The sequence below is a fragment of the Bombus huntii genome, chromosome 14, assembly GCF_024542735.1.
Source record: "Bombus huntii isolate Logan2020A chromosome 14, iyBomHunt1.1, whole genome shotgun sequence".
NCBI lineage: Eukaryota > Metazoa > Arthropoda > Insecta > Hymenoptera > Apidae > Bombus > Bombus huntii.
Genome location: NC_066251.1, coordinates 3453827 through 3480968, shown reverse-complemented (window position 1 = coordinate 3480968; position 27142 = coordinate 3453827). Strand labels below are relative to the sequence as shown.

General features: G+C 35.0%; 2 protein-coding genes across 2 annotated transcripts; one reads left to right on the top strand and one right to left on the bottom strand.

Annotated features, from left to right (window-relative positions):
- The first annotated feature begins 2215 nt into the window (after positions 1-2215).
- Positions 2216-7065, top strand: LOC126873372 (gastrulation defective protein 1 homolog). Its single transcript, XM_050634173.1, has one exon. The coding sequence runs from the start codon at positions 2560-2562 to the stop codon at positions 4558-4560; it is 2001 nt and encodes a 666-aa protein (XP_050490130.1). The 5' UTR covers positions 2216-2559; the 3' UTR covers positions 4561-7065.
- Positions 7066-7205: 140 nt separating this feature from the next.
- On the bottom strand, positions 7206-26775 carry LOC126873373 (protein gooseberry-like). The gene is made up of 5 exons (XM_050634174.1): positions 26450-26775; positions 19938-20076; positions 19238-19533; positions 8919-9329; positions 7206-8236 (listed from the first exon to the last, which is right to left on the bottom strand). The coding sequence occupies exons 1-5, from the start codon at positions 26508-26510 to the stop codon at positions 7659-7661; spliced, it is 1485 nt and encodes a 494-aa protein (XP_050490131.1). The 5' UTR covers positions 26511-26775; the 3' UTR covers positions 7206-7658.
- Between the last annotated feature and the right edge of the window lie 367 nt (positions 26776-27142).

Genomic DNA, 27142 nt, shown 5'->3' with positions numbered 1-27142 from the left:
ATCGTATCCGTCTTGCCTCAAACACCTTGCTTTCGACAATTTTTCTGACATTTTCCCACTACTTTTACTCTTACTTTACGTTTCGTCGTAAATTTCATGCATTCTTGTCCTCGGCGCTCTACCAACTTCCTTTTATGCCATGGCCTTGCTCAACTTGCCTCTGTTTACTTTATCAATAGCCACAATTTTAATTTGTATCTTGCGTCCTATAAAATAAAGATGATCAGAGATTTTTGCCACGTAAAAATTCAATGATCCAAACTATTGCAATTAGTTAGTGATCCAATAATATCGATCGAGGAATGGAAGAGAAATTAGATCAGAAGAAATTCGATCGAATTATCTACTCCAATTTTCTGTATGACAAACAATTTTTAATAACATCTGAAATAAATAAAAAATGATCTAAAAAAAAAACCTAAATCAAAACTCAACTACTTTTTATCCGTTTTTATTTAACCTCATAATTCTAGACTTTGCTTCTTGATCATTTCCACTTTCTAATTAATAAAATTAACTACTTTATTTTAGTTTTCAGTTATTGATCGTCGATTCAGATACTCCGGTCGATCGTTCGATAGGAAAGGATATTAAAATGATACAGTTTGATGAATAATATCTAATCAAATATCTCAGAAAGGTATGGAAAGAAATTATACGAAAAGGGTGATAGGTGGTGCGAGCAGGAAGTGGTAGGGATGGTCACTGTTCCGGAAGCGACGAATTCCTCGTTGTGTGTGCATGTGCGAGCGCGTATTTAGACGAGTTTTCGTATATCGCATAAAAATATGTTTATTACGTATTTTCACTATGCTGACACGTGCTTTGGTGCCTCACTACCCACCTGCCACGTGTTATCCTACGATTTTACCTCGTTCTTACTGCACCAGGCGGTGAAAGCCATCCTCGATGAAAGTTTCTTCGATTTTCGAGGCGAAAACGATATGAATGCAAGAGATAACAGTTGAAGGAACAGAAGTAGACATCGAAGAAGAAGCTTACGCAACCGAAGAACAGGTAGATGCTGAAAAAAGCGATATATATTCGTTATTACGTATTATAAATTGAGAAGAGGACGATATTTAAAGAAAAGACAAATTCATACGTATAAGGTGAGCCAAATAAAGTGTTACAAGCCAGTTTCTAAGGAATTACTGCAGATACGTTTTCTTAATATTATATCGAGATATCTTCACATTGTTTCAAACATTTAACAAAATTCTTTTTATTACAAGATGTGATTATTCCTTTTATTTTTCGATGCTCTGTGAAAAAGGCATTTGTTTAATTGTTTAACTATGAAAACTAAAGAAACAGAATACTATAAACGAATATTATTTAGTTTGATGTAAGAGTTGTTCGAATAACAAAGAATCGATTAATTTAAATAAATATGAATATTGATATGGATAAAATATAACGTGAATAATGTAATTTACTCTATTTTAATATACATGCTATACTTGCTATATTTTGCAATGACAATATAAGAGAAATTAATATAGTATATCAATATGGCATAGTATAATTCCCTTTTCGTGCTCGTCACAGTCCTAAAACAATGTATTCCAATCTGAAAGAATTATCACTGCTGTCTTATTTAATTTGTTTAATAAAGCAAATCGATATTTGCAATGGTTTCGAAGAAAATAATTTATTGCGACACTTTATTTACTTCATTCTGTGTGTATAGAATTACTGTTCTATCGGTTTCAAGAGAATGAAATTAGGTAATGTGTGGAGAAGATCAAACAAATGAAATTTATACGTTCATAGTTGCTTACATTTGTATACGGCTAGAATATATTAGAAGATTACGTACGATTCTTAGATAATATAAATGTGAAACTTAAATCTTTGATTAACTGTTGAATAAAAATTATAATTTTACACGAAATGCATATTGGTTGAGTGATAATACTGATTTCTGCTGAAATTACAGCATTGTCCTTCTTTTACGTAAATATTACTTGATATTCTAATAATTTACTTAATTATAGTTATTCTATAAGGATATCTTGTTACCTTTACTTTCCATAACCACTCCTCATTTCCCCAATAGATGGCAGGACGTCATTTGTCCGACAGAAGTTTCGGAGCAGGGGCTTCGATTTTTGTCTTCGGAAAAAGTATGTACTGCCATCTATCCATGAATACTCCAAGTTGCGGTTCCGCCTTTTCCTCATAGATGGCAGTACACAATTTGTCCGACAAACTTTACAGAGCAAGTAGCTGGACTTGTGTCTTTGTTTTTCTGTTTCTGTTTGCATTTGTGTGCCTGCAAATCGATCAAATATTTAATTCCAAAAAATACGTGTTTCAGGAATAAAATTATGAACTTTTGTGATCGTATATTCTTATTTGAAGTTTAAGCTTTCTCCTTGTATCAATTCTATTAAGATTCCTCCTAAATTAAGCAAGTGTCAAATTATAAGACATCATAACCTCCAATGTTTGTTTGACTTAATATGTCAAATCTTATGGAATGTCTGAAGTAAAATTTTAAATAAAAAACTGATTTTATCGAAGAAGAATAAATTTTGTGAATATAATAAAATCATGAACACGAAAAAGGTTATAACATTTGGAAAGATCAGTAAAGATTTATCTCAGGAACAAGCGAAAAATACAGAATCTGTAAGTTCTGGATTTGGTACGTTTGGTAAAAAATCATTAGAAACTAATATAACAAAAATGAATGAAATCAAACCAGAAGATGAAGAAGAATCCCAAAATTTGAAAGAGGTTATGGGCATAACTGGTTTTGGTAAAAAGGCCAAGTCCTTTGATGTACAAGAAATGTTGGAGCATATTACAAAAACTATTAATACTAACAAAGCAATGTCTGAGAAAACAAAAGCTATAGATAAAGAGACTAAAACACAATTATTAGAGGAAGCTAAAAGTAGCGACGCTGCTGATAATGAAAATGCTAATGATAGCAAGGATGAAGAGGATGATTTTATTGGCCCTCCAATACCTCAGGGGCTTGAGAATTCAACATTGTCAGAACAATCTACAAAAGTAAAAGATAAAGATGATGATGATGACGAGAGCGACGAAGATGACAATGAATCTGATACTGAAGAGGAATTAAAGTTGAAAGACAAAGTTCCATGTAGTCATGAAGTTACAATGACTCACGGAACAAAAGCAGTAACAGCTATTGCAGCTGATCCTTCTGGAGCAAGATTAGCTTCAGGTTCTATCGATTATGATGTTTGTTTCTGGGATTTTGCTGGTATGGATTCATCTATGAGAAGTTTCAGAACGCTACAACCTTGTGAAAATCATCCGATTAAATGTCTACAATATTCAATGACTGGTGATGTTATATTAGTCATATCAGGTTCTGCACAAGCGAAAGTTTTGGACAGAGATGGTTTTGAAAAGTGCGAAACTGTAAAAGGTGATCAATATATATCAGACATGGCACGTACAAAAGGTCATACAGCAGGATTAAACAGTGGTTGTTGGCATCCATTTACAAAGGAAGAATACCTTACTTGTTCACAAGATAGTACTTGTAGAATATGGATTTTATATAGGCCACGTGCTCACAAACATTTGATAAAGTGTAGAGCACAAAATGGAGTTAAAACAATACCAACTACATGTGGCTATAGCAGAGAGGGTACTGTAGTTGCCTGTGGTTGTATAGATGGTTCTATACAGATGTGGGATCATAGAAAAAATTTTGTGAATCCATCGCTGATTCAGAGGAATGCACATGCACAGGGTAGTGAGATATCGAGTTTAAGTTTCTCCTATCTTGGACAAATGCTTGCAACCAGAAGTTGCGACGATACGTTGAAGCTTTGGGATTTGAGAGCATTTAAAACACCTGTCTTTGAAGCAAACAATTTATATTCCAGATATGATACAACTGATTGTATGTTTAATCCAGATGATTCAATTCTCATTACAGGAGAATCATTGAATAGGAATCAAAATACTGGTAGAATACTATTTTATGATACAAAGACCTTTGATCTAATTAATGAAATAAACGTAACAAACTCGCATGTTATTAAAACATTGTGGCATCCAAAACTAAATCAAATATTTGTTGGTTGTGGAAATGGAATAGTTAAAGTATATTATGATTCTAAGAAGAGCTTAAGAGGAGCTAAATTGTGCGTTGTAAAAACGCATTTGAAACAAAAACACATTGAAGTAATGTCAACCCAACAGATTATTACACCACATGCACTTCCATTGTTCAGGCAGGACAGGCCTAAATCTGTTCGTAAACAAATGGAAAAAGATCGTTTGGATCCTGTTAAATCAAGAAGACCAGATTTACCGATTACTTCTGGGCAGGGTGGCAGAGTTGCATCTTCTGGTGGAACGCTTAGCTCTTATGTAATTCGAAATTTGGGACTTAGTAAGAGAATAGAAGATGACCAAGATCCTCGAGAGGCTATTTTGAAATATGCAAAAGTAGCAGAAGAGAATCCATACTGGATTGCCCCAGCGTATAAGAAAACTCAACCACAAACAATATTCCAGTCGGATGAGCAAGATGGAGCATCAAGTGCGAAAAAGCAGAAGACTTGAAGACTGTACATTGCTTCTCAGACATGTTTATATTATTGTATATAATATTCGATGAAAACCATCTATGTAAACTATTAATAAGTAGAATACATTATGTCTAAGACCAATCTTTAGCTTAATTAATTGATTTGCTGCACTTAATTGTATGTTTGTATTTATGCAGTATATACTGAAATGTTTCGAAAAGTTTCTGCTTCCTTCATATTTAATCTACATAAACTATTTATTATTGAGCAATTATATTTCTTAATAGTAATTTGAATGATATTTATCATCGTAGTGTTTGTATATTTTTTTCGAAACTTTATTTAGTAATCTTACTCCTCAAGATACGATATCATACATGCTTAATACAACGTACATACGATTTAATAATACTTTACAACAATACTTCGTGAAAATTCAAATGAAACTGTTTTCCGTTTTACAACGCTATTCTTAATTCTCTTCAATTTTCATTTATTTGAACGTCTTCATTCAACGTTCGATGAAAAATTTAGTCTCATATTGCCAAGTTAGGAACTACCAATTATTTATATTATTAAATATACTTTTTGATCGTATACGAATTACGATCAAATAATCGATTTTTAAAGTGTGAACCCAAAAACCGACACTAAAACAAGCGAATATTTACAATGTTTAATTAATTAACTATTCTTGGTTACTTTATAATCTACAAAAAATAAACAAACTTTACAATTATTACAAGAAAAGAAACAATATAGTCCTACATAGTTTCGATGTGAATTTAGTGTCTGAAAGAATACAATTCAACGATGTCAAATCAATGGGGAAACTTTTAAATTACATGAACTTGCTCGAATATTGTGCCAGGTGTATCGGACCCGTGAATTTAGTGTCCAATTCAATCACTGGATTTATTCATGCGCAAGGAATTTTGTCGAAGGAATTTATCATCATGTCAATTTGTATAATCTCAGAAGTAATTTTTTTAAGCTCTTAAATGTAACACTTAGTCGGTATGACGATGGCAGAAACCATATTTAAATTTTCTCCTACACGCTTTTTAATTTTCTCGTTGCAGTATTTTTATAGCTATTAATTTTTAATCACTGTTTTTGATATTCTTATAATATAAGCTTTGAGTCCTTTGTACGATTGAACTAATGTTATTAGTGAAGTTTCACAACTCACAAATTGCAAGCCATTAATATTAATAAATTTTCATGCATAGTTGCAACAAATTTAACAATAAAAGGGATCAAATTCTGCAAACAAATTTTGCAAATTACCATTTGATTATTTTAGAATTTACTCTACAAATATTTATTTCACTATTGCGGAATATTATTCGATTATTCCACAATAAGTAACATAAACTTGTAGAAATTATAAATAGTTGTAATTTATACCTGTTAATTCAGTATAAACTCAATTTTAACCACCTCATATTATCCTAACAGAAATAAGGGGATCGATCAGTTCGTAGCGTCGATTATCTAATCGTAACGGGAATTTAGGACTCCCGCTGTTATGCTTCCTTGCTGAATTAATAATAGTTATTTTATTTACTGTTATTCCATTCTTACTCATTTTCTTATTTCCTTTCATCTTATTTTAATCAACAAATTATCGTTATTATTGTTTAATCAACAAATATCTTCAAGTTTCAAGACATCTGAAACTTTTTTTAAATCTAATTTTAAATCTATCATTCATGTAAATTTTTTTTCATTGCAGTTTTCCTATTACAACCAACAATTATATAACAAGAGAAAGAAGAGAGAATATTTCGTATTCGTTTACGCATACGCATTCGTTCATCCAAATGTTTAACTGCCACGCGTGTTTTCAAAGAGATCTCTGTCAGGCCACGCGTACAGCAGTACCAAGCGTTCTCTGCTAAGTGCTCCCATCGATATTTTAATAACGCGAATCGCTCAAGTGATGGTCTCAAGAATAATCTTTCGTTTCATTTGTTCGCAATGCTAAAAACCATTAGCTGTTGTTGAATATATTGAAGGAAAGTATGGTATAGATTATTCCGACCAAATGGTTTCTTATGCTATCACAATTAGAAAAGGAACCAAATTCTTCTTTTCTTTTATTTAATATTTCACATTTATAATTTGTCCAATTAGGACATTTGGTGGTATTTTTTGGCTGTTTGATTATCATGTGAGTGGCTACCCCCAGCGGGGTACCATCTTCGTGTTTGTAAGGTTATATCCTGTATGAAGAATCAAATGGTACAGAAAACTTGGCATTCAATTCTTTCTGGGAATTTCTGTTGTAAATGCTTTGACGATTTACAAAATTGCAACAAGAAAAAATATAAATATTAAAATATTTAGACAATTATTACAAAATTATTAGGATTGTCTGAAAATACAAAAAATCCTTCGAAAAAAATCCGTCTTCGACGGAATCAGCAGAACATCGCCGTTTGGAAAAATGATTCCGGAAGAAGCATTAGATGCGCAAATAAAAGATGTCAAATGGGCCGAACAAAGGCACAAAACAATTTGACGAAAACAACAACTTATTGTCCAAATTGTCCCGACCAACCTCAACTACGTATAGAATGCTTTAAAGTTTTACATTCTAAATAATTATCTTAAAAAACACCATTTTCGTGAGGTGTAAGTGTTGTTCGTGATAATTGTAGCTGCTGACTAAAGATGTCGCGCTGCTGGGGTACTGCTATTTTTCTTCTACTTTACATACGTGGAAGAAAAATAGGATTACGGGCGCCAGGACTCGACTCGGTTCTCGGACGTTCGTAACCTAAGGCGCTAACCACTGCGTTATCGTCATCCGGTAGAAGTTAGTGTCGAGTATTTGTTGTCAAGTGCCGCTACATTCGTATTTTTAGTTTATAACAATTCAACTATTATTACAATTAATTATTAATAAACAATTTATTATTATGGAATATCTTTTCAAATACCTACGACGATCCTTCGTAAGTAATCAAATAAGCGACACCCGAATATGGATTACGTGGCCTGAACAGAATCTTTGCTGACACACGAATACGGGTGTCGTGACAGTCAACGTGTTAATGAGGTACTTTCGATTGCACTTCTAATTCATTAGTTTCTGTCCTTAAACCCTCAAAATTCCTAATCTCCTCAATACCAACTATAAAACGGTTGATGAGGAGCAGGTCTGGGTGGTTGCTGAAAACCTTGAGCGCTATAATGACTAGCGAAAGCTTGATGAGGATGTGCGTGAGCATGAGACTGCTGCAAACTCGTTGGTGGACTCGGAAGTCCAACTCTTCCTCCGCTAGAAATCGGAAGATTCCACGTTGGCGAAGAGTTTCCCTGACTCGCTTGCTGTTGTTGTTGCTGTTGAACCGGAGACACCGAGCTAATCGGTAGATCCGCCGAAGCTAATTGCTCGGACGCTGGGTTTGAGTTTCCAGAATTTGAACCCATCATGGTGACCAACGAGTTCGGTGTTGATGGAAGTTGATGACCACTGGCCTGTTGGTACGTTGAAGAGGAAGCTTCAGCTACTGAAGACATTTGATGGCTCATGTGAGTGCTGCTGGTTGACGATGTTGCTGGTAACAGCGAGCTGGGATAAGTTACCGATGCTGGAAGACCGTAAGCCGGTGTGGATCCGACAGATGAAGACAGACGAGTTGAATCCGAAGTTAATTGATGAGACATAGTGCTATGGTGAGAAGAATAAAGCTCTGGAACTGGAGAAAGAAAGATTGTATGTGGCTGAAGATTTCGTTGGTTTCTTGATTAGGGAGTGATTATATCTGAAATCTAAATTAAAGTGTGTTCGTGTTTCTGGTTTGAAAAACAAGAACAAGCACAAGATTTCAAAGAAAATATAAATTCTGTATATATTATAGATTTACATACCATAAATATGAATTTGTAGTATATTCTTGACTTAAATTCTGTTAATTACACTATCCGAACTTTTCTGAACTCGAGTAGTGTTTTTGTAGTAAACTATATCTGCCCGTCATTAGATTCCTAATGAACCCGACTGTACAGTGTATATTACATAAGTTGCATATCATTAGGTCCCTTATAAAGCACTTACCTCTTTTTTATCCTTTGCAAAATAGATTACTACTATATATTTACTACCACTTTGCAAACCTAATCAAGTTACCGTTAAACATTAACAAGTTAAAACCTTTACGAAACGAATAGCGGAAATTGGAACAGTTAAGAGTGTCGCTGTATTTATACACTTCGATCTACATTGCAATCTATTTAGTTTACAAAAATATTTTAATATTAACATCATTTTAATGTTAATTGTACATCAAGGAGTGAAATTGATTTAAACATGACTGATCAGCGTTTCTAAATCATCCCTCCTCCCAAAAAAGAAAACAATAATTAAATAAATCGTCTTACCTTGACTCGACGAGAATGTGCTATCAGGTAAAGTTTGCCCATGAGAATGAGGATGGGGATGACCCGGTGGAACAGCAGTTGCAGCGTGTGGATGAGGCGCAGCAGGCGGATGTAAAACATAAGATGCTGCAGGATATGCGACTGAACTGACGTAACCACCAGAAGTTGAAGATAGCTGTTTCCGCAACCTGGCCCTTCTATTGCTGAACCACACTTGAATTCTGGCTTCAGTTAATTTTGTTCTCTGAGCTAATTCTTCTCTGGTATAAATGTCTGGATATTGTGTTCGTTCGAACGCCCGCTCTAGTTCGTCTAATTGATGAGCTGTGAAGGTCGTCCTGCTCCTGCGTTGTTTTCTTTTTAGAGGAATTCCTGGCTCGCTCTCACAATCAGACCCGGAACTCGTTTTACCTGGAAAATAAGATGTTTTGTATTGGTTTTGAGGCAATTTTTTATTGCACCATTGAAATTGGTATTTTTTAGTTCCTGACTTGAATTTAGTATCCTTTATTTTCTGTGATTCATTTTTGTTGGAACAATGTCAAATCAATCTTTGATAGTGTAGAGTACCATTGGTGAATTTATTCTGTCAGTGAAGACATCGACATGCAGTTTTGGACTTTTAAATGATTCTATTTGTGAAAGTTTTTTAATGTGAATATTACATAAATGATAGTCGTATCGTGACAAAGAAATCCAATCCCAGATTTTTAAATCGCCACGAATGAAATAAAGCGGTTGAGCTGCTCGAGATTGCGGGTTTCAGTATCTAATTTTATAGCTTAGAGATACGTATTACATTTTTTATTGTTACCAACCGATAAATTTCAGTAGTAATTCGTGTGAGAGACTATGAAAATGCAAATGGTAACAAACTACATATACAAAAATTACACACTTTATGAAATTGAGTGTGCAAGTATGAGAATAAAGTAAGGGACGCGTCTAATAATTATTAATTCCATGTGCACGTGTCACCTGCTCAGCCACGTCTCTGCAGGTGAATGCACGTCCTGGTTGATGGTTTGTTTTGCCGAGCAGGAGTTCAAAAGGAACCGCACTCCATTCCCATTCTGCTGCTTGTTTCACACTCGATTTCACGATCGACTTGTTTGCCGTTATATTACTCTATTTTATTCTTTTTTACTTCACGATTGAAATACTCTTTCATTTTGTTCTTGCTGTAACTTGCAGTGTATACTAACGTGTATATTCTATTTACTTATTTATTTATTCGAGATAAAAGAAAATAATGTTATCTGCATTTCAGAATATTATTAGGTATATATGGTATATATAACATGCGCAATTCACTTATTCATTTAAAAGAACAGAGAATTGTTATCCGTACTTAAAAAAAAATTGTAGTAGCTGACTGATGGTATTTTCATGTAAAATAATTCAGAATATGTAAAGTAATACGCCAAACATGTATTTGACATTTATATTTTAAAAAATTGTAGGAAATATTATTGGCGATCTCTTCGTACAGAATAATTTACGCATTTAGTTAACACGCATTAGAGCAATACGACAAAAGTGTTAATAGAATGTGTAAAGAAAGATGTTTCGAACCTGGAATTACCATTATCGGAGAATTAAATAGACCGCGAGCACGAGCGAGTACAAGAAATATGATTTACTACAAGGACACCGAGCAACGGCAAGAAAAGTGACGAGTGATGACTGATGACTGATGACTGATGACAGTAGAAAAACACGTTCCGAGATCCTTTCCCTTCGATCGTCGAACGGAGACTGATAACAAGGATACGAGTACTAACCTCGACTAAACCAAATGATTCAACCTTCCTACGACTTAATGCGTTTCATTTGATGTTAATAAATTTTCACACTTTTCATGTCAATTATTTATTCATTAATACAGTGAGATTATTATTTAACTTTTCATCGATCATTCAGATTCATTTATTTGTTCATTAATGTATATTAATTTAGGAAAAACACAGTGATTAAATGCATCGTTTTGTATTACTATTGTTCAATGTCCATTTCATTACTTGACATTTGCTTTCACTTTAATACGACTAATTTTTTACGAAATAAATTGTTCCGCAACAGATTGCTACAAAATGAATCTTTCTACCGCTGGTTGTGTCTTTCCAACAGAATTATTCTACCGCTTCACTCTACGAATCAATCAGCTCCGAACATTTCCATTTTTTCAACATTTACCGCAAATGCTACGAAACAGGTCGTCTAACGAAAATTTACACTGACAATTTCGTCTGGGAAGTTTTAGCAATAAGAAGTGTCTCCGCAAAGCGATTAGTTCTTATTGTTGATAAAACTTTTGTAGCGGCACATGAGTAAAGAACAATTCAAATCATGTTGTTGTTTTGCCTCGGAGTATCAAGATCGTTAGGATACATGTAATGTAATAATGAATAAACTAATAATAATAATAATAAAACTATAATAAAAATAATAATAAAACAACCCGCCGACCAGTATAAATAAACAGACATGATCGCGAGCGAAACAGTATGTACCGAGTATCCACGAATTAGCGATCAACATCTTCGAGATTGTCCGAGCTATTGTCCGGTATCTAGTTATCGAGTTATCTGCGAGCACTATCATAACATACACTATCGTCGCGAATACATTGAACGAACGTCTTTTGACAGTATTTATATTTATATTTATTTAATTTCATACACGTATGATTTAATATAAAAAGCCACTTACCATTTCCTGTTGTTATTTCCTGAAATAATATTTATTCAGCTCTCATCCACACAGTTACCACTGGCTTTTAAAAGATTGAAATATAAAACTTTTTGTACTACTTTTTATTGTTTTTTTACCATTCCCTTCGCGATAATATCCATTTTTCTCTCTTTTCTTTTGTCGTTCGTTAAGTCCCCAGCATTCTTGTGGTTGGTTAAAGAAACGAAGGTCCTCGGGTGCTCGGTCGGTTGGTCGCATTTTTAGATTATCGTAGATTCATCATCGCGGAGCCGCGAAAGCAGAGACGGATGACACGCTTGTAAAAAGGAACGAGGTTGTTTCTTCCGGCGAACGGGCCGGCGAAACGTCTTGAAATCGTCGACTGGCTTTACACAGGCCGCGACTAATCGGCCGACGACGCCTGACGCCGAGACGCCCCGCGTTCATGCCCATTCGACACGGACTCTATTCCCGGACGGACCGCTTCTTCCCCTTTCCTTTCCTGAGTCGCGTCGTCTCGTTTCTCCTGTTCCGCGGGCTTCCGTGTCACTCTACATTCTGTTCACCTCTCTTCTCTTTCTTCTTTTCATTTTTTAGTTTTTAGTTTTATCGATCATATTTTTGAAAGATGAAAAGATTCGGCTCTAAGCAGATTTTGGGGACTTTTTGAACTTTCGAGTAGTCCATGCCACTCCGCCCTCTGTTCGCCTCTTTTCTTATGGGATTTTATGGGATTATTGGATTCTAGATTAGAAACATTTGTTGGGTACTACAATCGGAAACTATAAAGTACATGATAAGTATATTTTTGTAGACTTTCTTACTAGAGATAATCGTACAAGTACTGTAAGTAAGATATAAGAAAATAAAGGGAGTAAGTAATAAAAAGAAGCAAAACAATCTTCGAACAGAAAATTCTTATAGTTCTTCTCGTCGAGTTCTTTGAAAAAGACGCTCATTGAGCAAGCAGTTTCATTTAAAAGTAGAAATCGGACGTTGCAAATTTGCAAAATCACGACAGAAATTACATATTTCATGGAACTAAGCGGCCACGAGCGGCTAGTAATTACCAAACTTTCGAACCCTGCATTAACCCCAAGGGGGTTGAGAGATTGCTAGTTTGCTGTTCGGCACGATCTTGCTACGTGGACCAAAAGACGTCGACCAGTACACGACACGTGTTATTTTTTCTCTTTTACGAAATACATAGTGCAACTTTATGAAAGAAAAGAACAACACAAACTCGGAAAAAAATTCTATTTTAATCGAACTTAATACCAAATTTTAGCGTATGAAAGTTTGGAATTTACTGAATCCTAAAAAGATTGCATTTATATACGTAAATATTAGAAAATTTAAATTATATAAGAAAAGAGAAAATTCGTCTACATGGAAATATAAAAATATCTATTGAAGGAAAGGAATGTTTGGAAAATGTATACAAATCGGATTGATGGATAATATTAACATTAGAACTATCGGCTTTTGAAACGTAACTATCTCTACCAAAGCCAGACAAAATGACTAGCTTTAAAAAATACGTAATAGTAGAATATTTTTTTATTTATTGATCTATTATTATCTTAAAAAAGGAACTTCATGTTCTGAAATCATAAAAGCTATATAATAACAACTTTAACAATAAATACGAAGAATATTCAGTACTAAAACCTTTGGTAACAAGAATGTTAAAATAAATTTTTATTAGCAAATATAAGTATAATAGAATAAGAAGCGTAATAGAATAAATAAAATACAAATATAACTTACATTATTAGGTACAAAATTCATCATTCATCACATTTCTTACCAAATTTTGTTTCATTATAAAATTCTATGTTGCAAATGGATTTGGAAAAGGGCCTAAATTAGGCCCTTCGCTTTTTCCTAAATAAGGAAATCCATTTCCAACATACTTTGTTTGAACATCAGATACCAGCCAAAATTTAGTTCCGAATTTGTCGGGTTTATTCGGTAAATATTGCGTAAATCTACATTTGGCTTTGGTTGGGAAAAGTAGCTCGTCTATTGTAATGTTTGCACCAGGTTTATAGCAATTCTGGCTATTTTCAATAAACTTATCCCATGCGATTGATATTAGTGCAAATTTGTCATTTTTCAAACGTTGACTTCTATCATCTTTTTTGTCAAATTGAATAAATTTCGATATTTCGACAAACTCATTCTGACTCATTGTGCTGGGAAAGAAGCTTGGTACCCATTTTGTATTCTACAAATATGAAAGCTTCAAATTTTTCGCTTCGTATGTTCCCCGTACAATATTCCAAGGAATGCTTTCTAATTTGTTTCTGTAATGGTCCATTTTTTACCCAAAACTCGAGAGGCTTCTGATTTGGTGCAAGATATTATACATTGCAACATATGGCTGTCAATTAGTAAGGAAGATGCGCTATTTACTTTATCTTTCATGATACTTATTTTGCATATCCTGTGAGCCGGATGTGTCTTTGAATATATTGTGCAAGCGCAATCTCTCAGAAGCTGACCCTTCTTGAATTCTTTTCCACTTGGTTCCGTTTACGGCAATTTCATCTGAACTAGCTTGTACATTTTCAGTTTCACTTTCAGAACTTGAAAACAGCCGAGCACGTCTTCCTTCGCGTACATTCAAAATGTTCTCTGACTCACTTAATGAGGACTTATTTTCTTTGTCACTAATGTCACTATTACTGCTATCACTACAATTTTCAATTTCTCTTTCCTCTGGTTCACTTCCTTCACACTCACAGAATTCACTATCCTCGATATCGATTCTTATATGCTGAATTCCTTCACACTCACAGAATTCACTATCCTCGATATCGATTCTTATATGTTGAGCTCGATTAATAAAAATCAACGTGTTTAAAGTTCGATTTTTATTGTTTTTATCGCCAACGGCAACGCGTTAAAGCTCGTTCCTGCCGGTAGATTAAAAAGAAAACCAAGAAACTGTATTTTCACAGTAGTTTGACAAGTACGAGACGTTCAATGGTCGGCGCCTTTTTAGGTTTCTCACCCCCTCCGTGGTAACACGTTGTTTTTGCCCTCCTCTTTTTGTTTTGAAAGGGCAACCGACCATCCCGAGCTGATCGACTTACAAATCTACGAGCAGTTTCTTCTCGTTTTGCTCTTTCATCTTTGCCGGCAAGCATTTCCGAATGACCCCACCGATGGACCACCGTCGGCTGTAAAACTTTCATTTGTCTTGTCGCTCGGACTCGAAACTACCCTTCGAAGTTGTGAGAAATTTTTGACGATGATTGTTACATTTTATCCTTATGTATTTAAGGGTTGTACAAAATGCATCCAATTAGTTCCAATTTGTTCCAACTTGTTTGAACTTGTGCAAGCTTGGTGCATACTATGCGGTTAACAAAGAGGAATTTAAAAATTCGGTACCTAAAAAAAGAAGAATTTTATGCCCCTATTTCCCATAGAAGACACTTCTTCCACCTTTTCAAAACAGAAATCACTCGATTGTCTCATTTTTTAAAGACATTTCGAAATTGTCATTAGAAAACAAATAACTGTCTATTTTCATTATTAATACATAATTATGAATTGTAAAATCAATAATTATTCTATTATCCTAAATTGAGTTGATCTCATTACAAACAGCGCATACCTTCGTCTATAGTAAAGAACCTGAAAAAGTGAAAATCAAGTTCTTCGTACCTCAAACCCTTTTTATTATCCACGTATAAAAACTTCTAAGCTTTTACAAACCACTTATCCTGTCAGTTATGGCTCCAAATACTAATTGCTAATATTCGAATATCTGTATCTTGTCTAAATCATCGCTGACAACATAGTTGAATAACCAAAGTGAAAGAAAGGATGAATATTTCAAGAATCGAGGGAATTTATCCAATGGTTTCGTGCATCAGATTCCAGTATCGAGCTATCGAACGTTTCGGACGTGCACGTGGGCATGTATAGGGCGGTGAGAAAATTACAGAGCCGCGTCAGAGCTACCGACTGTTCGCGTCGGCGAACGTTAACCGGTAATTTCAAAGATCGAGAAACGCGGGCCTGATTAATGGCGCGACCATTTAATTTATTCATTCACCGTTGCAAGGAAGAACCGGACCACGAATCCTTGGTGGTCTAACGCGGCCAGCTGATGGGGCGTGCCGATGCCGCGATCCATCTTTCTTTCGACTATGTATCGTCGTGTTCCACTTCACGATCCTACTCGCTCGCGGCGATTATATCGCGTTTTGCGCTGTTTCCACTTTCTTTTCTGTCTATTTCTTTATTATTCTTTCCTTTCTCTTTAAATCTTCCACGTAGGTAAAAGAAAGATAAATTCTCGCGTGATCGCGGAAGTGTTTCGTTAACATCTTCTTTTTAACGTTTTCTTTTTTCCTTTTTCATCCAGAGAGTTAAATGTTCGTGTAATGTATCTGTACATGTAAAGGAATAGGGAAATTCCATGGAAGGAAGCGTGGATTGTAATTTGTCGCTTTGATAATTTTATTTTGGCGGGTAAAAGCTTGTGAATTCTTGGAACTTATCATAAGTGGATCGCGACAATAAGAGCTTTAGATATTAGAACGAAGTTCAAGAAAATGAGGAAATCAGGATCATAATTTCTCGTTTTAGTCATCTTATTCTACCGTCTAACTTGGGAATTGTCAAATACTCTTTTTGATTGCACCATTTTGCAAATAGCTGAGCGTAAGTTGCAATCGTATTATGTATAAAGTGAGTTGATTATAACGTGTGTGTATATTTAATAATGTAACGAGTGGATGAATTTGTAATAGTCAGTTGTATTAAAATTAGTATAGGTACAAGAGACACTGTACGCCACTTATAATCGTCGCTTGCTCAATGTTATTATGCCGATCGAAGAAAGGATAACAATAATCTCCTAGGAAACACGTTTATACATTTATACCGACGGACGTTACCACAAGAAGTTAACCTTCTTATGTAACTCAGGCTGAAGATTACAAGAAACAGCAGTAACAATCTGTCCCGATTTCATTTGCCTCTAGACCTTGTAAACTAAAAAAATCGTTCGTATTCAAAGGCACAATAATATGATTGACTGCCATTTTCCCAATAATGAGCGAACCAATAAATTTCTTTCAAATTTTATATACATATAAAACAGATGTTTATCTAATACTAGGATTATCTTAATAGCTTTCTTTCATGATTTTTGTAGACGCCATCATCGTAAAATATATCTTTCTTTCGTGTTATTCTAGTAGAAACATTAAAGACGTATGTTGAGATTTGTGTGTACAGACTACGGGATAGATGAAGAATTTTTTCACTTTTTCTGCTTTGAATAAGTAACACAACGTCAGTTGTGGTAGCGAGTAAGAATGGAAGATTTCTTAAAACAAGCACCGACCTAACCCAAGCAATAACCTAAATAATAATAAAAAATAATTGCATAAAATCTACTCTGTGTCTTCCTGAAATATGACCAAAGATATGTAAACAATTTTACACTTCCTAGTCCATGAGTATATAATAATTTTGTGTTCCAAATGGCACCTAAGGTGACGCTGTCGTCGCGATGCCTGCAAATGGGAATATCCCACTTGAAGATTCTTAGAATCTGGAACATAAATTCTAACTGAAACACAAACCAGTTCTTCGCGGGATAATTTTTATAACTTTATTTCACAAAATCAGGTGTACCTGCGATTGAGGTGAAACATAAAATGAAGGAAAACGGCACTACACGACCGCCAAGAAATTTTTTTTTTTCAAATCTTCCGCTGATGATTAAAGAGCCTCGAGAGGAAAGTTTCAGCGTCGAGTGCGAATTAACTGCGAACTACTCGCTAAGCTCCACTTTTGATCCCCTTCGGTAATTGCCTGCGTGGTAATTTTCCCTCAGTTGGAATATTACGTTGCGCAGGAAGCTGTTACCTTAATGGTCGCTTTTATCGTGGACACGTTTCTTCTTTCTTGTTTCTTTTGCTCCTCCCGTCCCACCTTCGAAACGGCGAATTTTTCGTGCGCGATCGCAAAATCTGCCGTGGAAATGTTATAAGCCGATACACCAACGATAAAATTCTACGCACGCGAGTTGCCTCGGCTAACACCGCGTTCCACTTTGTCGACAAATTGCCTCTGCTACTGGGCGTTCCTCGAGATACCACCAGTTTTCAAGATAAAACTCGAAAGAGCTGAATGAATATTAAAATCGATTAAATTTCAGCCTTCAAACTGGGAAATAGGCAATATTTATGCTTCGAGATTATTGAAATTTTGCAAGATTCGAGATTGCGATAGTTTCAATGTATCCTACATAGAAATAAATTTTTGATTAAATGTGAATGAATTTCAAATAATCTACAGGAGGAACTAAAGATAACAGATTTCACCCTTCGAGGTGAAAATAGGCAATTTCGATTATACACGACAGTTTCAATTTTATAAAATTTAAGCTTGTATTATTTTTATATTTAAATAGAAATTATAAATGTAGGAATGTTTATTATAAATTAACAGACAGCATTACCACGTTTATTATTTTTATATTTAAATAGAAATTATAAATGTAGGAATGTTTATTATAAATTAACAGACAGCATTACCACGTTCACTTTTCCTTTAACAAACCTTGGTAACGCTCACAACACTCCTTGACAACATTAACATATCTTAACAACGTTTATAAACAATCAGCCACGTCTTTCGCTAACGTCACACCATCTCACATAAATATTTAAGTAAATATAAAACACTGGAGATAAATGTCAAAATAAGAAAAATGTGTAGTTTGGAAAGAAATATTCTGCCAAAGTGACTAAATGACGCCGATTGGAAGTATTATAAAATTCGAGGGTGTTTCCAGGATATCTTGGATAAATACGAAGAATAATGTCCCTGTTATTCGCGAAGAAAATTAGGGAATGCAAAAAGGGCCCGGCCGATTCAATTTCGAGGGACCTCGCATAACGAGGGCCCCGAGGACCAAATTATGAGTCGGTGTTGTTATAATCTAATTTTGCACGGTGGCGCTGTTACGGGAATATTTGCGAGAGGCTAATTCACTGATTCACCTGGATCATCAATCTTGGTCAGACTGGCTGGGAAGAGACACCGAGTGTCCGGTGTGCTCTCGATCAAAGGAGTTTTTGCCAAAGCGATTGGAAAGGAATACACCGTGTTTAATATGCAATTTTCCTTGTCAGTGATTATCAAAGAAATTATCCAGTTCAAGATTGGAATGTGGTGAAATTATAAAAACTTGTCGAACAACCGTAGTATGAACAACTAATTCTACTAATAATATTTCGGGATTAACAATTCTTTCTCGTACATTGTTTTCTGAATTCATGAAAAAATATCTTTCAGTACTAATTTTCAAAATATTTATTAGAATCAGAATATAATTATTTCTAATCTTTTGATCAAAATATTAACCATATAATTTCAGATACATATTGGGCCAAAATGCTAATTATTTGTTAAAAAATTGCATATAATGATATTCATCGTGTATTTTATAATTATATTTGAATTAAAGATGAGCGCAATTTTGAACTAAGAATTAGAATCAGAATTCTAAATTAATTATTAATTTAAGTGTTTTCATCAGACAATCAATTTTTTCTTTTTATACAGAAGAAAGCTTAATTGATACTTACCATCACGGTCGCCAAGTTTAGTTTCATCCTCGGGGTCGCGACCACGCAATAGTCTTGAGATCGCCGAGACACTTGGAGCGCTAGTTCGGTCGCAAATTCCTTCCTTTATCAATCTGTCGCGTATCTCCCACGAGAATATTCCCGGATTATCACGTTTGTACTCTTCGATTCTACTCTCTACTTCTGGCGTGGCGACTCTAGGCTTGCTGCCGCCGATCACGCCAGGCCTGATGCTTCCGGTTTCTTGGTAGCGGTTCAAAATTTTCGAAACACACCCATGAGATACTCTTAGCTGTCTATTTGAACAAACAAGCCACAAATTAATTTTTGAATTCATCATAATCGAGTTATCAACCTTGTTATACGTTGCTTCGTTAATCGGCGTTTCGTCAACATTGCAGTTCATTCCACCGCGGTTATTCGGAAAAGTTTGATAACCCGATCGTGAAAGTCGCACATTAGTTACAAATGAAGTGTTATTAGAACTTTCTTGAAATATTTCTTCGACACATGGCAAGGTTAAATATCTCAAGAAAGTCACGATAAGTTAGAACAGATGTAATATTTTTTAAAAAATAGAGCACAGTAAACGTCTCAAGAAAAGATATCTTTTTAAACTCCTAAGAGGGATTTAAAAAGGGAAGTAGGACGAGATTTTAGTCTATAAATTTCGAATTGAGAAAATTATTGAGGTTTCCACCTCGAAATCACACAGGGTCTGACCCCAGCTGCAGCCATTTCCACAATTTTTAGTCGGATATGATTTGGTAAAGGTCTCCCATTTATGAAGACACCACCAAGTTGGTTAACGCGTCCTTGACCTGGTATCGATCCCAAATCTGCAAAGAAGAACGCATAGAATTAAAAAAAAAACCTTAAGAAATCCATACTAAACTATCGTTTCATTTTACACTACGTTCCTAATCTATCAAATGCAATTCTAAAAAACGTTAGCTGCATTAAATAAATTAGAAAAGTCTCATCAATAGACTGTAAATTTTTACACGTCTATGTAAAGTGTAAAACGCAAAGTTATACATAAAATATCATAAATAAAATAAATAATATAAAACATTAGAAAATAAGACATTCTATTCAAATTTTATTTCTTCGTCCTCGATTTATCAATGTTTTAAGTATCTTATTAGTTTCCTTCAAAAATTTCATATTATCTCGATTTTCTTTCATCTTGGTTCCGTTCATTTCAAATTCAATCACACGTCGAGCATAGACATTTCTAACAAAAGAACTGTATTCTCTCTCTCCCCCTCTCTTATCATTTAAGACTACCAACATTGTCTCCCGAGGCAGAAAGGATTCGCGGATCGAAGGTCGATTGCGAAATCGCGGAATTCTTTTGTGTTGTTCTTGCTCACGCGAACCAGCCGAGAGAACAGTTACTCGATGCAGAATAAAGAGAAACTCGGATCTATCGTTCCGCCTTCACCTCCACGTATTTCCTGTGTATTCCATCGGGAGGGGAAACAGGACGAAAGGGGAGACGCGATGGAAAAAAGAGAGGAAACCGACGAAGAAGGAGTTGCAATAGACTGGCGCGAGCAGTCACATAAATAACGATAAGGCCAATGAATCTAAAGGGTTTACGACGCACAACACTGATAGCGTGTAATTTGTCCAGTTCACCGTAATCTATGTCGCGCGATCGCGATCGGAAACAACTGCTTGCATTGCGATTTCTTTTCGTCGCGACTTTCTGACGCGTACTCTCTAACGCGCTTCATTTCTCTGACAGTTGCCTTCGATCACTTGAGACAGTCTTATTAATAAGTTAAAGCGCAAATTGGATAAAACTTGAAATATAAGTAATTATTTAATTGTTTGTATATTAATGGTATACTCCGTGGTATTTGCAAGTGTATCAATAGGACAATATTTAAATTGGTAAATTCGCAACTAATTTTCGGTGAAAAAGTTAAAATCTTTTCTATAGACGTACGTTATTGACAAAAAGTTTGGAATCGTTAAGTGTTCCAATAGAAGACGAAAATTTAAATAAAAAAATCAATTTAAAATATTAGAGAACTCTTCGGTAAAAATTTTGTCAAAATAGAAAATGTTCTCATTGATATTCGTAGTACTATCTTCAAATTGATAATAAAATTAGGAGTTGATTCTATGTAGATGCAATTGAGGAAGTAATTCCAAACAGTTGTCTGACCGTGAAATCTAGATCTACTTACATCAGTCAGCGAATCTTGCGCTATATTTGAATAAGTAGAGTTCTCACTGAATTGGATTGAATATTCTGGTCACATAGATCAAAGTGTTAAGAAATACACCATACATGTGTGACTCACATTTGTGACACAGTAACGAGAGGAAAAACGAGGTGGCCGACGATGGAAGATCGTCGATGCGAGACACGAAGAAAAACGAATTATCATTATTATTGTCGTTCGTTTAATATTCCCAGATCCACTCACTTGGTAATTATCTATCTATCTAGCTACAGCAGGGAGCTGACATTGGAAAAAATCTTCACACGCTCGAGTAGACACTTCGATCGTAATTACATTTTTTTGTGCTGTTGACCACATTAGCAACCACACGATTTTTATCCTTTTCAATGGAAACTTCTTGTAATATCTACATATGTATTATGGGAAACATTTCTGATAAATCGTGAAGGATTCTAAGGAATCAACGTACGTCTGCGTCTTTAACGACTTTTACTCTTAATTCTGACTCTGCTTAATGAATGTAAAATTGATGATACCAGTTAATGTTTCGTAAGGTAATATTTTACTGCGAACCTCTGCAAAAATCAATTTCCCTTTTCTGCGTTTTATTGAGCAAATTTTGTTGTAAAAAAGACTCTGAAGAATGTTTTTTTTTTTACCAAGACTATTCGAAACATTACACTAAAGATACTGATTCGTCTTTGTATAAATTTCGACATACTACTAAAGCATAAATATTGTTAAATATTAATAAAACTGAGGGAAAACGTTGTAGGATTTTTTTATATTAAAATACCAAAGAAAAGTCGGAAGACACGGTTCTACAGTAAAATATTCTGTTAGGAACTTCTGACGAAACTTGATTTTTATGTATTTAAAGACAATTATGTTTCTGGTAAATTTTTGAAATAAGGCGAAACTTTGAAAACATCCATTAAAGTGAATTAAGTTTCAAACGAATTATTACCATAATTATGAACAAAATATCGGAACAATAGAATGAAAGGAAAAGCGCACAGAGCGATAGATGAGGGTCACCTGTAAAAGGAAGCGGTCCTTTACAGGTAACTCCCGATTTTCTTCGCTTTCAATTTTTTCTAGCGCGTTAGAAATTCGTGAGTTTTTCGAGGGGATGGCGAGAAATCGCATACCTGATCCTTCCAAGCGGAAAACCCGCGGAAAAAGTTAATTGTTAAACAATGTTTCTAATATTGTTGATTAGAAATTTCCCACGGTGTTAGCTAGATCAGGTTACTTCGACGGGGAAAGAAGAGGAACTGAACCAAAGAATCGACGTTCACGTAACGAACCAACGAAGAAAAATGCGCCAAGCAACCGGAAAAAAGGCGAAACGACGGTTTTGATTGCGCAGAATCGGTTGCATAAGTCGAGTTATGCATCGAGCGTACTCGACAACCGAAAAATGATGGGGATGGAAAAAACTAGTGTTCTTAATTCTTGGGCTGATTAAGTCAATTTTTCATAAGTGGATTTTGTTAAATTGTTTTATAGATGAATTTTAATTATTATTTAAGTTCTTTTATTACATCTTACTATTTGGATTATTGTCTCTATTTTATAAAATTCAATGGCCAAAGAAATTATTCTGAAAAATATACGTTCTTGCTTACTAATGAGGGAATTCGTTTTACGAATGCATCGCAACTTTTTTCTTCTTTAATTCTTGCGATTTAGGGAGAGTTGAGAAAGCTGGTGTTTGCTAATAGTTAGACCAATCGAAGCCATTGTTATTCAATGAATTTTGTTAAATCCTTTTTTAGTTGAATTTCTATTACGTTCATTTATGCTGCTGCTCGATAATAAGAGATTAATTTTATGACGTGTTGAAACAGACGATGTCAGACTCAATTTAACGTTTGATCTTGATTCTACTTAAAGAATGTAGAATAATGTCCAGGAAATTTTCTCCACTTTTCTATTTCAAGTAAAACGGAGTTCTTAGTGCAACGAAATTCTCCGAGTTCTCTCTTAAATTTCCCCGATCACAACTTGCAATTCCAAGTCTGATATTCCACAAATCTCGCTAACGACTCCTCTAAACATTCCAACTGTTGTTCAGTTTCAATCTTGCTGTATTTGATTGATCGAAAATCTCTACGGCCACAAATCCTGTCTAGTTAAAATGTACTTATATTTTAAACATGGAAACAGAACTTTTAAAAAATGTCAGTCTAATATTTCTCTTGGTGTTGAAAAATGATCCACAAACTGTTTTGTAATAAAGTATATTTTTTTTAGGGGATATAAAGTTTATTGAGTCCAAAAATACAGTTTTAGCTACATATTCACAATAAACGGTAAATTCTTGTAATGGTATGTTAGGCAAAGGTACCGATACGCAGCAGTACGACGTAGCCATGCTGTATTATGTGTCGGCGCTTTACATTTTTCGTTGTATAATACAATTTTTGGGTTTAAGCCGCTGAGGAGCGCAGCTTTTTTATGTATTTTTTTTTTATTTTTTTCTGTCCTGAAAACTTGATCGCAAAACAGGACGCTTCGGTGTAATAAAGTATATCTCACGTGAGTCTCGTGAAAAGAAATTTACAATTTAGGTTACTTCCCATAGACTTTTTTAGGTAGATCAGTAGTTTCTTTAGAACTTTATAGTTCTATAGAAATATAGTTCTATAGTTTATTAGTAAGAAAAATGTTCAATACAACATTTTACTAAGAAAAATTATAAATTGAAAAATGAATTTACAGATAGCTGGAAGACAATTATAAGTAACGATGAATGCTATATCGAATGAATAATATATAGAAATTTCAATTGAAACAATTGACTGTATTCCTTTCAGAGAATTTTTCAAACAATTCAACACTTTAGTTGAAAATAAGAAGAAACTTATGAATGACGAAGGAAGCTAGCCAAATTGGAATTTGATGCGTTTATGGGAAATTGACGAGTTGATTTATCAATTCACTCGTAACTCTATTGCCATTGAAATCGTTCTTGCAATTAATTTTCAATAAAGGAAGCAGGATTTCCGAGAAATATAAATTGCCAGGGAACACCAGCTTTTACTTCTCACGGCTGCCCGCGCGTTTCAACATTCTATAAAATAATAAACGATTACCGATGGGACGTACGCGTAATTGCGAAAACGCATCCGCAACATTATTAATCTCCCAGGAATGTTTAATTACACGTTACGCGCCCGCTAAACGCTTCCATTTTGCATACAAGCCGCGGGAGTACGATTCGGTGACTAATCGTTGCATGCAATTAAACACCGTGCGTAATACCAGACAGTGACAAATGATCGGCTACTGTCCAAGCAAATGACAAACAAGAATGCGAAATTCACAAGCAACCTCTTTATTTGCATCCTGATGGTACATATTGTATAATACTTTTCTTTCTCGGCGCGTTTGATTGCTTTGGGCGGATAGTTTATGCATTTGTAGAAAATTTAAGACGCGAAAATACATAGAATACGTCGTAATTTGCAGAGGATACGAAATATCCAAAGTATAGTATACACTATAATATTTAATAGAAAAATGTGAAAGGAATCTCCGCTTAGATTTCCTTATTTTAATTACATTCATGAAAGCATCAAATTGCGTAAACACCTGCAGTCCAGTTATAGTTAGTTACATAGAATTCTGTATATCGATTTCTATTTTATTGCAGATTACATTTGTTCTTTGATTAATTACAGTTAATTCGAAACTTTCGTGAGATTCGAGATTGGACGCCAGGATGATCAAATGGGAGGTTCACCGCGTGGAAAAGTATGAAAATTTACGAAGCTATGAACGAGAGACGGAAAGTTTATTTTTGAAAGTTTCGAGGAGAGCAGCTCGTGAAGTCCTCCGCATCGGCAATTTTCTGAGCACGAAGGCCAACAATGCCGGACAAGTTTGACGATTACACGGTCCATTTTCGATTTCTCGACATGAGCAGCCAGGGGAAGAAATCTTCTGGTGAATCCCGAACGACTTTCTAATTATCTCATAGGTAACTGACATAAACTCGAGTCACGGACACGTACAAGTTTGTAACAGACATTCACGGCAAAATAAAAATCAGTTTTTAAAAATAATTTAATTAAAAAAAAAAAGTAAGAAATAAAATACAATAAAATATACTGAAGCTATGAACTTCAATTAAATACTGAACGAATTATTAATTGTAATCTTCGAACAATTCCTTTTTGTTCTCATTCCGAATAATTATGGTAGTAAGTTTATCTTCAAAGTGTAAAGCTAAAGACTTAAATGTACGAATAATGTTCAAAGAATACTCAGGCTCACGAAGATATCTTTTAGCAAAAGAAAAAAATGGTTGAAGGCGCGTAAAATCGTAAAAACGACAAGAAGTATTTGTGAGCGACGGCAAACCCGTCAAAAGATATATTTCATTATTTATGGCGGTCATTAATGGTACTGTTCCGGTTTTCTTGAGTCAGGTAAAGTTATATATCAATGCTCGTTCAATGTCTTACAGGACATCCGAGTCCGGAAGATCTTTTTTGTGAATGGTAAGATTGTTGTCTACAATGCATCTCAATTGCATAATACTAATCTAACTTTGGGACGACTTTGTGTATCTCAACCGTTGCACGAATCTCTTAGAAATGTTTTTAATATCTTCACTGGATCATCTTTTTAGTTATCTTTTCATTTTACTAAATTTTTATAATTAACTCCAATCAAAGTATGCCTCGCTAGCATCCTTAATTCTCACTTCTACGTACTTTTTTAACGCTGGAAATTCTTTTACGATACCTCAAGGGGAATGGACGAGAAATAATTTTGAGAAAATCGCTTATCTTCTTTTGAAAATCAAAAATTCACAATGATATTTGTTAAAGAAAATAATAATTTTCGATGATTCGAGAGTCGAGATAATACGATTCTTTTTCCGAGTATTAGAGGAATTTTTCGTTTCAACAACTACTTCCAAATTTATTAATACCCTTGTGCGCGCTAAAATTTATCTTATCCAAACTTCAGGGGAAACTGTTGATAAACCTCTTACCTTGAAAAGGGTATCCAGTAAAACAAGGTCGCATCATTGAAAAGTTTGTTGTCACCGTCATCTCAGCGCGGTTGCGCCTCCTCTCATGAAACCCAGCAAAAGTTCTCCCTCCACTGTTCCTGGCTGCGCAGCAGCATTCACAAAAATTAAAAACTGTATCACATGGCAATCGAACGAACACAGTGTATCCCACTGAACCTCCAGTTTTGCTGGAGCTGACGAACTATCACTCAAAATCCGAGTTCGTACGTATCCTCACTGTCGATCAGGATCAACCAGACACCACTATAGTTCTTCTACGGTTGGGCTAGACCTGGACAGGTCGGTTCTCTGATCCTGACTAGTCTTCTGAACCACTCGCCACCGGGATAACTAACGCTTGGCCACTCCCATTCAGGTCTTCTTGAAGGTAGACGATAGTGGGGAAACTTTGTGGCCACCAGTCGGCTGCTCTCAGCTCGACACCGAGGAAAACGTGCTCGAGCCGCTTTCATATCTGTTTCTCAGCAATCGTCGACCAATCCATGCTTTCACAGGCTTTACTGGTCGCGCCCCTGAAGGCACGCCCAGTAACGTAACAGCGAAAATCAACGGGGAAGGACTGTGGAGACCATGCTGTCTTTCAGAACGCTGCTCCTTTTTCAGATATCTCGTGGTGGGGGCAGATTCGATGAAATGACGGAGGTTTGGACA

What these genes read in the sequence shown, in the direction of transcription:
- LOC126873372 (XM_050634173.1), top strand. Translation starts at nt 2,560, where the DNA reads ATGAACACGAAAAAGGTTATAACATTTGGAAAGATCAGTAAAGATTTA.
- LOC126873373 (XM_050634174.1), bottom strand. Translation starts at nt 26,510, where the DNA reads ATGACGGTGACAACAAACTTTTCAATGATGCGACCTTGTTTTACTGGA. An exon ending in TACTGGATACCCTTTTCAAG is followed by an intron (nt 20,077 to 26,449) that starts GTAAGAGGTTTA and finishes TCTTCTTTGCAG; the next exon opens with ATTTGGGATCGATACCAGGT. An exon ending in AGACCCTGTGTGATTTCGAG is followed by an intron (nt 19,534 to 19,937) that starts GTGGAAACCTCA and finishes TTGTTCAAATAG; the next exon opens with ACAGCTAAGAGTATCTCATG.